Source organism: Poecilia reticulata, linkage group LG3 (genome assembly GCF_000633615.1).
Source record: "Poecilia reticulata strain Guanapo linkage group LG3, Guppy_female_1.0+MT, whole genome shotgun sequence".
NCBI lineage: Eukaryota > Metazoa > Chordata > Actinopteri > Cyprinodontiformes > Poeciliidae > Poecilia > Poecilia reticulata.
The window spans coordinates 12,442,772-12,456,430 of record NC_024333.1 but is presented as its reverse complement, the minus strand read 5'-3'; the positions used below and the strand labels follow the sequence as shown (position 1 = coordinate 12,456,430).

Below are 13,659 nucleotides of genomic sequence, written 5' to 3'. Positions count from 1 at the left end.
TATATATATATAAAGATTGTTTAAAAGAAGAAATGTACCTGTTGGGCTGAGGTCATTTCCTGGCATGTACGCCTCCAGCCTCATAGCAGAGAAGGTGATGGCAGCTCCTCCCGCTCTGATGGTGGTGGGGCTCGCACACCGGTAGGTGGTGTTGATCGGAGCCCAGATCCCGACCGAAGAACTCACTACAGTCACTACGCCTGTAGGACACAAGCACGCAGGCAGTGAATTAGTTATAAACATAAAATGTAACAAAAACGCATTCAGAACATCCCCCCCAAAAAATTAAACCATCAAACTGTTATTATATTCTAATGATCCCTACCTTTGTGTAATTGCTGCTATATTAAGAACATTTGTGAATGCTTTTGTCAGGGTGAGGTCTGAGTTTTTTCACAATTTGTCTCAAAAAAAAAAGTTTTATAAAAGTTAAATATTGCAGCTTTAAAACTGGTAATAAACTTGAGGCGGGACCACTTTAATGCACATTCTCACCAGAGCCGTTAGACTGAGGGAACAGCGAAGTGTCGCTCAGGTTGTACTGGACCGTCAGGTTAGTGATGCTGTAAAAACTCCCGTTTTTCGCGAAGCTGAGGCCGAGCGCATGACCCGATCCAAACACCGCCACCAGCCATGGCGGGCGGCCCGCTGCTCCACACGAGCTGCTTGCTGCGTCGACCGAGGTGGAGTCAGGCAGAGAGGTGGAAACATTACTCTGAGGAGAGAAAACAAGCAAGTTCATAAGGTGACGCAGTAAAGGATGTAACGCCGAGAAAAGGAGACGCTTTTCTGATTCTACGCAAGCAGAGCATTGAGCACTTGCCGTGCTGTTGAAGGTGGTGTACGTGATGAAGAGTAATGCAGACAGCTCGGCTTTGATGCAGGTAGAGTTCCCTTCCTTCACCTCAAGAGTGACTGCCTGAGTGCAACCTGCAAATGAGGACACGACAAAGGAACTGAAAACAGCTACATAACATGGAGATATTTTATAAAAATTGTATAAAATCCAATTAAAAGACTGACATGTATACTTAAATTGTTCTTCATATAAGTATGTTACTAATTTATATAAACCTGAGTTCTGAGTAAGAATGTAAAGAACTACCACTACTGCTAGGAAATACAAACTCACATTTTTCACAAATTTAAAAAACTATTATTAAGCAATAACTAGCTGTATCTTAATGATATATTTGGGAGGAGGCCTCGGGGAAGACCCAGGACACGCTGGAGGGATTACGTCTCTCGGCTGGCCTGGGAGCGCCTTGGGATTCCCCCGGAGGAGCTGGAAGAAGTGGCTGGGAAGAGGGAAGTCTGGGCCTCCCTTCTGAAGCTGCTGCCCCCGCGACCCGACCCCGGATAAGCGGAAGAAAATGGATGGATGGATGGATAGATTTTTTTATTTATTTATTTTTTTTTACAAAAGTGGGTCTTTGTTATTAGAGCTTAAAATAGTTTATTGCAAATATTCCCAATATTTTACAAGTCATTTATTCTTAGTTACTGGTTCAACAATATTTTTCACAGTTTCTTCATAGTTTATGCACTTCACTGCAAATATTTCCGAACATTATATAAACATGTTATATTTATTTATTTTTTTTACACTACAGAAAAACGTTACAAATTGGCAGCGTCCAATGCGACTCACTGCTGACATCTATCTATAAAAGCAAGAATGACAGTTCACACAGACTGCCACTAGAGGTCGTAAGAAACGGGAAGCTTGGGGACAAAGGAACACACGTAATCTCTAAACCTTTTTGCTTCTTTTCTGTTTAAGATTGTGAAACAAATCGTTCTGCTGCTCCGAGATTTTTTTCCAGAGCTATTTATGCAGACTTATACAAAGTAGCAATGCAGAAACTGACACACTTACACAGAAAGCTGTTAATACGTTATTCATAATGTGAAACCTGCAAAATTACTGTTCCCTGGCTGTGGGTGTGCGCAGGCCTGGTTTCAAACATTAACAGTGAACATCCTGAACCTGAATCACCAGCAGTTAGCAGACTTGCATATTTACACATCTTTTACAACACAGACTTTATTATAGTCTCCCCAAGAATCTATAAAAAAGTTAAATTAAAAATGAAATTATTAAAAAACTTGAATAAGAATACTTATTCCAGTTTTATTGCACTGTTTTCTGTTTTCATATTCTGCCTGAGTCATTATGCTATGCAGTTTTATTTATCAGACAGTCAGCTTCTCCTGATTTCTGTCAGCTGAAATGATCCAATTGTTGGGAGCAGTCTCGGTTTCAGGCGTCTCTCTACCTCTGCCAGTCGCTGCCTTTTTTTAAAAAGTGTCCCTCAGGTCACCTCTGTTCAAAAGCGTAAACACGCAGCAGACAGCTTACACAACGCTGCAATCCTGTCATGAGGTAAGCTACTGTGTGTACAAAGTATAAAAGCGGCCGTTTTAATGTCAGACAGAAAGCTATCCCAAACTGCAGCTTGAGCACACCGGAAAATACTGATGCAGGAATTCAAGACTCAGAAGAAAAACTGCTAAGTTTATGTTTAAAGAATGATCATAAATGAAAATATTCAGCACTATTCAAGCTAGTAATGGTCTGTTGTTGTTTTTTCCCCGGCATCAGCAGCACTATGTGCCTGTGTGTGTGACAGGACTTCACCAGTTTCTAAACTACCACTGTCTGTGGGCCCCTCCAGAGCTCTGAGCAACACAAAGCCATTATGGCAGTCATGTGAAGCTCTCAGATGAAACAACAATGAGGCTTATCTGTTGGTCCACAACATTCACAATACAAGGACTTTATATCGGTATCAAATACAAAACAAAACAACACAAAGTATGGAGACTTCCTGAAACTACAGTCAGGATTTTCAAAGACAGGGAAAATCTTGAAAGGCTCTGAAATCGAAGACACTGATCCTTTTTTAGGGCAAAGTTTCCTTTAGTAGCTAATATTTACCACAAGGATTTCCAATTTATTTCACTAAAGTTTATTCAGTTAAGTATATCTGTATCATATCTGCATCACTGTTAATTTATTAGGAAAAAAATCTAAACTTTTATGAGATTCAATAAATGGTCAATTTAACGCATCATCTCTACACGAGGTTATCACTTGAGACACTTTAAACTGATGGCACATCATTTTAAAAATAAATTGACTAATGGACATATAAATCCATCATTTCAAATTACATATTTGCAAATTCCTGTAATTTACGGAAATTACACATGTTGGAGGTTTAATTTACTGAACGACTAAATACACATGATAAAAGAAATTGTGCATGGGTCAGATAATTTTTCTCTGTACATTTATTACGATAATAAAAACAACGTGAAGTGCGAGATTTAGTTGTATAATATATTTGATCAGCAGTGGTATCAGTTGTTTAATGTTGTGATATTAATCTTAAAGTAGTAATATTGTTATTTAGTTTAGTCCCAGCCATGCATGTGATGCGGCAGTTTTTCCACACCTGATACTTTTAATCAGTGACGGACATTTTAAACGTGACTCCAGCAGTCATTTAAAAGGTTTTCAGGACGTGGGGTCCGTGTTGGTGGAAGACCCCAGGGAAATTTTGCAACCTTCATTGGTAGCAGAAGGAGGGGTTCAGCTTCCTCAGATTTGGGGGTCTCAACTCCAGAACAGCGTCACCACTGTGATGTCGTTCAGGCTAACAGTAGTAGCATTTAGCACAGCTTTTAACAGCAAAACACTCACCTAAAATCCCCAGACAGGCGATGAAAAGCGGGGCTAAGCAGTCCAGGACTTTCATCTTAGATGTTGAGCCCATGCACAGGTTTCCTCCTTCGTCAAAAAGATGGAGAATTACCTCCGTGGGGGGATGTTTCTCCGCTGCAGGCGCAGGTGGGTCAGCTGCTGCTCCTGCACTTGTCTTCGCGGACCGTTAGCTGAAAGTGAAGCAACGGTAAGTGGTGATGCTGCTGCTCCGGTTGTTTGTTTATCCGCTGGCCGAAGATGGAGAGCACGGGGATGTTAAGTACATGTAAATCAGCTCCTGCAGACGGAAAAGGATCAAAAATCGTGGCTAGATATCGAGCTTATGTTAGTCGCGCAGTGTGATTAAACTGCGTCTGTCATGAGAACTGGCAGCGTTCAGGGCGACCCAGTCACGTGAGACCACCCATCCCTCCCCCGCTTCTTCTTCTTCTTCTACTGCTGAGCTTATCAGGGCTCCAAAAAAAAACATTAAAAAAAATTATAATAGTGCGCTGTTGATGTTGAGAAGTAAAACACAAATAGCAGAAGAGACTGTGACTTAGAATATAGTACAATAGCTGACACCTATTGAGAAAAATTAATAGAATTACTAAGAATAATACTTCTTAGTATTAAGGTTACGTAATTTGAGCGTAACAAGGAGGGGTTGATGGTGTCGGCTTGCCTTATGTTTCTTCCTTCCTGTTTATTATCGCAACACAATCAGAATAGCGTTATAAAAAAGGTAATAGAAGTGTCTAATGCCTAGTTTTGTGCTGCAAGTGGCAGGGGGTCTGCACGGCCTGCGCGTTGCAAGCTGCAATGTACATGACTTGTGGTCAGTCAGCTGACACCCTCATCAATTCACGAGGCTCTGCAAAAGCCCAAAGGGAACAGAGGCTGCTTTAATGCTACTCTCCACCACTTAGCAGCTGCCTGGTACATTCTTACTGCATAGTTGAGTTTGTTTTAACTTTACACAGATTCCCATGGATTACACTATGATTTTAGGCAACAGACTTTCATGATCTCTTCAATGGAACCATAAAAACTGATTTAAAAACAGTTTTCAATTTCACTTCAATGAGCTTGTGAAGTGAAATTCAGAAGTTCAATTGGTAAAACTAACTTGGGTAATAAAATGTTTTTTTCTGACTTTGAAAATTCGGTTGTCGCTCAAACTCGGATGTATCAAAACCTACCTAAAGATGTTGGGGGAAGAGAGTGAACCTAGACAATTTGCACCACAGTTATGATGTGCAATACTTCATGAATCAGGCAGATTTTCAGTTCTTGACTGTATTAACCACAGAAATTTTACCCAAAGAGGAAGTTTTAAACCATTAGTTCCAGCAGTGAAAGAAAGTACCACAGTCATGTTAGACTAATATAAGAAAATACTCCCATCAGACACGAGACATTATTCAACTCAATCATTAAATACTCATTTATTCAAATTCACTTTTTGCACTCACAGTCCGATCTACAAAAACATCAGCATCAGCACGTGACATTAGACATTTTGGTCAAACATAAAAGAAACTGAAAAGAAAAATACACAAATGGCTGGCCTGCATCTCATTTAGCTTTTGTGTAAAACACAATGAGCACCAACCACGTCGGCCAACGTTTTGCTCAAGACTCGGTTTCACACAGGCAGCTGCTTCTCTAACCAGTCAAGCATCCAAGCCAGTCGGGTTGACACTCAGTAGTTAGCACAACCAATTAAAGGGAGAACACCTCAAGAAAAGAAGAAGAAATAAAAATCAAAAAACTTGTGACAAACAAGCTGCAAAATACAAAGAGTGATTTATAACGTGATGTAAGAAGGAAAACCCAATCTCTCAAAAAACAAACAAACAAAAAAACAAAAACAAAACAAAGAAAGTGCTAGTTATTTTGAGTTGAATTTCGCACTAGCAGATTTGTTAGTCATAACCAACCATGAACAGCCCAGTCCATGTATGCAGCCCAGTCTCAGAGTCCCATGAAGGATATTGCAGAATGGGGAACAGCGCAGCCAAGTCTCTTGTCTCTCTGGAGCTCTGCGTCCAGGATTGTGAATGTGAAGGACAAGATGGGCACCAGAGGAGAGTCGGGTGGCTGAGGGGCTGTAAATCCTGTGCAGTTGGGCCAGCTGTGCGTTCGCTGTGGGAAACAGCACTGCAGCTACAGCGGCGTTCCCTCAGGCGACATAGTGATACTGGTTGGGAATCTCCTTGTCACGCTCCATGTAGTCTCTGTCTATGAGCGACTCGATCCGCTTCTTCAGGTCTCCCGGCTGCGCAGAGGTCAGCAAAAAGAAGCAAAAAGCAATGAGATTTGGGTGTAGGAAAGAATGAAACTGAAGACAAGTGGTTTTATAGGTCACCTTGACAGGAAACTTGAGCTGGTTGTAGAGCTCTGACACCAGCAGGTTATGACTCAGAGTTTTCCTCATCTTCATAATGCGCACAACAGCTGCATCGATCTGATACTGCCTGTCCTGAAAGACGCGCTCTGTGGTGCTCACCTGCTCCTCGACCTGTAGGAAATATGACAAGTTAAAAAATAAATAAATAAATAACAGACTTCTCTGGGATATATTAGTTGAAAGCTTGTGGTAAGTTAACAGCAAATAAAATGCATATTAAAAAAAAGAGAGGAAGTATTGAATTTACAAGTACAGAAAAGAGAAATGTACCGTTTCCTTCATTTGAATTTGGTTGATCTTGATGCGGAACAGTTTGTGTTTAAAGTCATTGTTAAAATTGAAGCGATCTCCGTCTTCCACGTCTTTCCCCCGAGGGTTCTTGTTGAGGACGCGCGCTTTCCCACAGGCCAGGGACTGCAGTGTTCGCCTGAGCTCTCCCTCCTCTGCGCAACACAACAAACAAACAACAGTTAAAGCCACAGACTGCTCTCTCACATCTCTGTGGTCGCTGCATATTTTAAAACGTGCGTAACCTATTCCGGTAGCAGCACGGATCTCCTCCATGCTGAATTCCTCCCCTTCGTTGAACATGAGCAGCACCAGAGTTTGGAACAGGGAAACCTGCAGCTCCTTCTTGCCCTGCAGGACAAATCGGTTTCTGTAAAAGTAGGTCAAGTGATTGCCCATCTCAGAGCTCTGGTGATACGCAACAAGCTCTCACCTCTTTAAACTCTGCCTTTAGTACAGCATGGCCCAGTGTGGGCTGCCACTGCAGCTTCCTTCCACTGTGCTTCCCAAGGTAGAACAGCTTGAACACTTCCTGGAGTTTCACCATCTACCAAGAAGTTGCAGCGGCAGCATGTGATTGGCCGGCTACGTTGAAGCCATGTGTTCTTGTCATTCTTGCAGCACAGCCACTCTTACCTCTGATGGGAGGTGAACCTCCATCGGTGTGTATGAAGGCCAGTAGCCCATGGTGAGGATGTTTACAGTGAGTTCTATGTTGCTTGGCTCACTCTGGTTCTGCATGTACTAAATTGCGAAAGTTAAAACACATAAATATGTCATTAGCACTGCAGTGCGTTTAAGTCCATGTGCTGGGATGTCTCTGGTACCTGTTTGAACTGGATCATGATGTCTTTAGACAGCTCCATGTCCTTAAACATCCCCTCAAGCTTACTGGTGAAGGCTGCGCCACATTCTGCAAACGCACAAACATCACAGCTGACATGTTCCCATGCTCTACAAACACACAGACTACTTTGGGATTTAGTGACTCAATGTATAATTTTAGCTCAATAAATCTGATAATTAAAACCTAACTCTTCTATTAAGTTCAATGCACAGTACCTTACAAAAATATTCATACGCATTGTATTTTTTTTTCCACAACTTGAATGACTTTTATATTATACTTTTTGCAAACTGAAGAGTGTTTGTATTTCAATTAAATTCACAACAAATGTCGTCTCGAGTTATTTAAAAAAAACAAACATTTCAACAAGTTTGATAACTTGAATCAATTGATTCAAGTTATTAAAGAAGGTAAGCTCAGTTAATTATTCAAATAGTTTAAAAAGTTTCTATCTAAGGAAACCCAGCAGATTGCAGTATATTTGATTATCTTAACAGCTGCAAATCGTTTTGGGTATGCTTTTAACTGGTTTTGCAAATGTAGACACTAATATTCTTACCCTTCATTGGAAAAAATACTTCAATCAGAATATTTAGAGAACATCTTTGAACATCAGTTTGTAAGTCATTCCACAAATTCATGACTCTGGATGTTCCAAAGTAAGATATGAATATCTTTTGATTTAAACTACAACAATGTAGCTCTGAGGAACTTCATAGTTACTTCTGTGTTTTTATGCTCTCCTTACCCAGCCTGTGAGTTTAGGTCAACAGACTTTCTATTTGTAAAGAAATAGATTTACTTTTTCCTTTTTCTCCCCCCCTCAATTCACAGCTATGCATTACAATAAAAAATCTGCTGAATTGTGTGGCTGTAATGTGAAAAGTCCAGGAGTTATGAACATTTTTATACTGCACTATATATCCAGAAAAGTATTCAATAATAGTTTACTAAGTTAAAAAACAAGAAACTCACCATGTTTGAGTTTGGACAGCATGGACTTTTCAGCATCAACAGAGGCACTCTTACCAACCAGCAGACGCTTGGCCAAATCTTTCTTGTAAAAAGCCTCAAACACGTCTTTTCCTGCATGGACGAAGGGAGTCCTTGTTACTTTAGAACAGGTCTGACAATCACAGCGAAGCACGATGAAAAGGTTCGTTCCTCATCCGTGTAGAGTGTAACAGACCGTGAATGAAGCGGAAGATTATCATGATCTTGTCCAGGATTCTCTCCAGTTCCTCCTCTGTCGCCTCCTTGTTTCCAGCTCTTAACTTGGAGTCCACGTATTTAGCTGAACGGGAAGTAATAACCAGAAAACATGTCATCGTAGGCTGGAACTAATAAAGCATCAAAACTAAACGAAAGTTAATGGGGCTAAAAAATGATTGTAAACGACTGTTATTCGCTTGACCTACCAATGAGTTCAGCAGGCTTGTTAGGCCTCTTGTTGATGAAGGTTTCAAAGGCCTCCTTCATGGCGTTGATGAACGCCTCATTGCGCGCAAAGCAGCTCTGCACAACATTGTCCATCTTGTCCTTGAAGTCCAAAAGGTCCTGAACCATGTCCTTGTCCTTCTCTGGTGTGCAAACGATCTCCCCACCGAATGACTGCAACCAGAAGGTTTATTTAGGCTTTTCTGAGAAGTGACAGGACTAAAACATACATCTCTAATATGTCATGTATGTGTTTAACATATTTACCTTAATATAGTCCCTCCAAAACTGCAGCAGCGTGGGCAGTCCTGCTTTTACCTTGCTGAAGAGCTGGTAGAGGAGGGCCAGCTCAGTGACACGGTTCTCATCAAGGAGATTGCTCAGACCTAACATAAAACGAACAACTAATTTTAAAGTCACAGCTAAAACTGTTACGTCTACTAAAACAGTCTCTGTTCACTTCCAGAGACTCAAAAATCACTAAATGTATTACATTGATATTTTACATGAGCATTGTACTTTGGACAAACTTAATTTTTTCACTAAAAAGGAGGAAAAAAACAGTAACATTATATGGGACTACGCCACAGCTCAAAAGAAAGTGATTATATCCATTATGAGAAATTTAAATAAATTAAACAGACGCACCCTTTTGTAGAACTGCGTTCATATGCTCTCCTAAAAGTTGTTTCTCGACACAGCAGATGAGGGGCTTCCTGTCAAATGATGAAACGCAAAAAATACAAAATTTAAAAATTTGACAAAACCTAAGAATTTGAATAAGAAAATACAATATGTAAATGTAAAATACTCCAGTTATTCGGTTTAGAAGATCTTCCAGTTTAAAGATCACACACACAGTTTTATACAAGTTCAAAATATTTACCAAAATAAGCTTATAGGGATTTAATATATGTTTTAATTAAGTTTTACCAATTCAACATCAATTCTTGCTCCCTTTTGTTTTGTAATGCTATGTTTTACTTCTCATCTTTTCACTCAAAAATTAACTTCTGTTAATACGGGAGGCCTTTGGACCTTATCGCAGCGATAAATCCGTCTGAAGTTTAAACCTGTTAACAACCAGAAGCGAGGGAACTTGTAGACATATACTGTATTTTTTTTACCTCTTGGTTGGAAGTAGATCATTTCTTAGCTGTACCAGAACTCACTCAATCTACAACTCTATCTGTAATAGAAGAAATGTTTTCCCAGCTACACTAATCAGGTTTACATGACTGTATTATTTTGTTCATGGGTTCAACCCATTTAAGAAAGGAAATCTTAAATAAACTGAAACAAACTTTGGAAATTCTATCGTTTGTTTTCAGCCTGAGTGTCTCCCCAGGGCGAACAGAGATAGATGACTCAACAACAACAACAACAACATTCTGAATCTTACTGAGTGCTCTGGTCGAGGTAGCTCACAATTCGATCATTCTCCTCTTCTAAACGGCGAGCTACGTGGTGCAGGTATTCAGGCACCTAAACACAAAGACAGCATAGATTAAGACACCGATGATGAACTTGACCTCATAACCCCAGGATCTATTAGGAGTGTCTCTCACATCTCTCTCCTGCATCAGCCGCTGTCCTTCAGCTGCATAGAGACGATTTGTTTCAGTCAAAAATCTCTCCTCAAAGGAGTCTTTGTAAACCTTTGAGCAAAAGAAGTAAAACGCAGTCTTTATTTGTAGCAAAAAAAACGACCCCTGCAGCCTGCTACCCCGTTACCGTCGGATACCTGCAGGTCTGACAGCATGCCTAGCAAGCTCCGCAGCAGACTGCGATCGATGGTCTCTCCGTTTCGCTCCAGTTCTATCTGCTCCAAAATGCCTTCCACCGTTCGTTTCTGGACCGCACTGTCGCTCACGATGTGTGTGCGGAACAGCTCCAGCCCGGTGTCCCTGCGGCGTACAAACCAGCATCAGCTTCCTGAACGCATCGCTGGAAACACAACCGAGCCGACGGAACCTCACCAGATGGAGGGCAGCAGAGAGTTCTGAAGCACATATGTTCGATCCAGGAAGAGAAAGATGCTTCGGATCATTATCTGGAAAGAGGGGAATCGTTATCTCGTCACCTACTAAGCGAACACCTTTGAAAGCTTTAGGATTGAAGGTCATCTCTTACAGTTTGCCTGCAGTGGTCCTGCCAGCAGCGATTCATTCGCTTCAGGAAGGACAGGTTGTCCATCGACTCTGTGAGCTCCAGGTTAAAGGTAAAACCACAAACAAGCATAGTCACAACAACTTCTAATTTCACTGGGGAAAATATCACTCATAAAGCTTTTAGCTCTCAACTCCAAAATTATTTCGAAAACAGCAACTAAACTCAACAAAATTAGAAAGTTTTGACTGTTAAAGCTACAAATTTATCAGTACAGTCAGCCAGCCAAATATTCCAACTGATGATCCAATCACCAAAGCGTCTCACCGGCTGTCGGGCTTCGTAAAGGTTTCTCCTGGTTTGGCTGACAAGGTTGTGGACAATTAAAAAGGATATTCTCTGAACTGATGGATCTGTGCCCGCACGTGGTCCTCGCAAACCTGCCGCAGCTGCTTGTACAGCGTGGGGGAGACTTTGTACGAACACAGGTTCTCCACGGCCTTGTAGGCGTTCCAGCAAAACGTTTGGCAAGAGTCGCAGGAAAAAGACGAGAAACACGTGAGAAAGTGAAGTCTTCAGCCACGACTTCAGCCTTCTCCAAAGGAGACGTATTTAAGCAACTTGAATATTTATGCAAAACTGATTTCTAAAAACAGAACCTGAGACAAATTTTTCAGATCTGAGCTTGATGTTTAACTACACTGACCTGATAGAGCTCTTCCAGGTTGTACTTGATGGAGGTGCTGTTCTGGATGGCACCCACTGCATCTCGAAGCTTCAGCCACGTGTCTTCTGTGTAGTTCTCTGCTAGTTTTGGCCTATCTGTTGAAACATAACAATAGACGAGATCAAACAAATCGCTGATATGATTAACAAAAACAGGGGGGGAAAAAAACCCTTTTCTCTACCAGTCAAAGGTGAGATGACAACTATTCGTCCATTTAATGCCCCCAAACATTTAACTGCATTTTTTAAAGACATCCACTTTGACGTTTTAGTTTTATTAAGCTTTTATGTCTTAATGCTTCCACAGAAATCTCCAACTTTTATTGTGTATTTATTAAAGACCCACGTCAATTTTTATTGCTTTTTGATTTCAAAAGAACAATATTTTCCTACAAGCTTGGACTTTTTTTTTTTTTGAACTGCTGACAAATTGCTGTTAGAGTATTTTCTACAAACAAATAAAACATGGTGGAAATTCCAAAAAGTGTTTTTGGTTCAAATTGGGTTTTTTTTTCTTTTGAGAACTTTTTGTTTTTGATATTTTAACAATTCTTATATTTTTTTCTACTTTTTGCAAAATCTGCATATTTTTCCTCTTACATTTGTAAAATGCATATTTATAGATTTAAAGTTTAATGAGAAATTCAATTTTTTAAACACATGGATATATTCTGCTGCTGAAACAAAAAAACAAAACAAAACATGAGCAGGTCTGAGATTCCCAAATAACCCAGAATAAAACTTATATATATATAAAAAAAAATATATATATATATATATATATATATATAACTGTGAATAAATTATGTAAAGCCGTAAAGAAGGCTTTTCCTTCTTTTAGAAAGCTGAAAAAGCTGAAAGGTAGTGTGCAGAAACAAGTGGGGGAGGGGCAGTACTGGACTACTCTATTCCTAAAGCAGCCAGAAAAAAATCTCTGATTACTCTGGCACGTTCTCAGTCTTCTCAATGAAAGGACTTTAAACCGTAGCTGCAACAGGACTGAAAATATCAAATGTTTTAAAACCTTGTTACCTTGATGTTGAATTTAAACTGAATATTGTAGTACACACCACATCAAGGGTTTAAAGTCACAATTATATGACTGCTTTATTGGAGCAAACATTTAACCAGAGAAGTGGCCTATATTATAACACCATAAGTTGTAAAGTTGTGATTTCATTCAGCTGAGATCCAGAAATAGACAAATACACTTTTTGGTGAGGCTGCTTTACCAAGATGCGGGTAATTCTGCGTGGAAAGTGAGAATCTCAGGAGGAAATAACACAACTAATTGCTTAAAATTATGAAGCATGCAAGACAAAATAAAATCATTCCATATCTCCACTCTTTCAAACGAAAGTGTGAGCAAGTTGGTTGGTTTTAAAATAGCAGGCTTTAAGGAGCAAATTATTTTTAAATAAAACAACAAAGAAAAAAAACTGTCACACACAATCTTCTGTAGCATGACTCGAGACCTGCACCCTCCCCTGTTGCTGATGCTGTGGGGGTAAAAAGCACTACAGTGACAGTACCTTTGAAGTTTTTGATCACTAATTTCTTTGAGGCGCCTGTTTTGCCTGAAGTCCTGGCCATCCCGTTGGTGCCGTGCTCGGTCAGAGCCGAGAAGCTGGCCCTCTTGTCCTGTCGGGTGTCCTCTGCCATTATCAGATTAGCGCTTTGGCTTACCGCTGTGTGCTTCAAAGTGTTTTTGCTAAGTTACTGCTGGATTGTCCTGTTGCCTGTTTTGTTCGCTTTCAGCAATGCAGTCCCTTCGTTGAACTAGATTGTCTCTGGATGGCACCACAGGAAGTCTATTTAAAGTACATGATGTTGCAAAAACTTGAAAAACACAACGCTAGGTGAGCATAAAAAATAAACTAGAGACAGCTAAGTAAACACATAGCTAGCTAACGGAGTGTTATCTAAAACTGCAGCACACTTTTCGTCCCATTCGCCACTTTTCTTTTTAGCTTTGTAGGCTAGTCCATGTCAGTGCGGACTACATACGGATTTTAACCAGCTCAGTTAATGTGTTGGGCAAAAGAAAAGAGGAGCTCCAACGCGACTTAGTTATAGCGTTGACATGTTCGACTCATGTTGTTGGTAGCTGTCTTTACCATTTAGCTAGCT

General features: G+C 40.3%; 2 protein-coding genes across 2 annotated transcripts in view; both read right to left on the bottom strand.

Moving 5' to 3' along the window:
• Nucleotides 1-4,152, bottom strand: part of lamp1a (lysosomal associated membrane protein 1a) — a 6,255-nt gene extending 2,103 nt beyond the window's left edge. The window contains exons 1-4 of the mRNA XM_008404395.2: nt 3,710-4,152; nt 824-930; nt 496-715; nt 39-200 (exon numbers count right to left, since the gene is read on the bottom strand). Coding sequence (XP_008402617.1) covers nt 39-200; nt 496-715; nt 824-930; nt 3,710-3,782 — 562 coding nt within the window. The 5' untranslated portion in view covers nt 3,783-4,152. The remainder of the gene's footprint in view (nt 1-38; nt 201-495; nt 716-823; nt 931-3,709) is intronic.
• A 983-nt stretch (nt 4,153-5,135) lies between these two features.
• Nucleotides 5,136-13,652, bottom strand: cul4a (cullin 4A). Its single transcript, XM_008404396.2, has 20 exons — nt 13,062-13,652; nt 11,510-11,625; nt 11,200-11,303; nt 10,828-10,897; nt 10,674-10,747; nt 10,439-10,601; nt 10,263-10,352; nt 10,097-10,179; nt 9,343-9,410; nt 8,962-9,080; nt 8,676-8,868; nt 8,447-8,551; nt 8,233-8,343; nt 7,238-7,323; nt 7,047-7,154; nt 6,844-6,957; nt 6,656-6,761; nt 6,393-6,565; nt 6,081-6,233; nt 5,136-5,990 (listed from the first exon to the last, which is right to left on the bottom strand). Exons 1-20 carry the CDS (start codon nt 13,189-13,191, stop codon nt 5,895-5,897), a joined length of 2,262 nt encoding a protein of 753 aa, XP_008402618.1. The 5' UTR covers nt 13,192-13,652; the 3' UTR covers nt 5,136-5,894.
• Between the last annotated feature and the right edge of the window lie 7 nt (nt 13,653-13,659).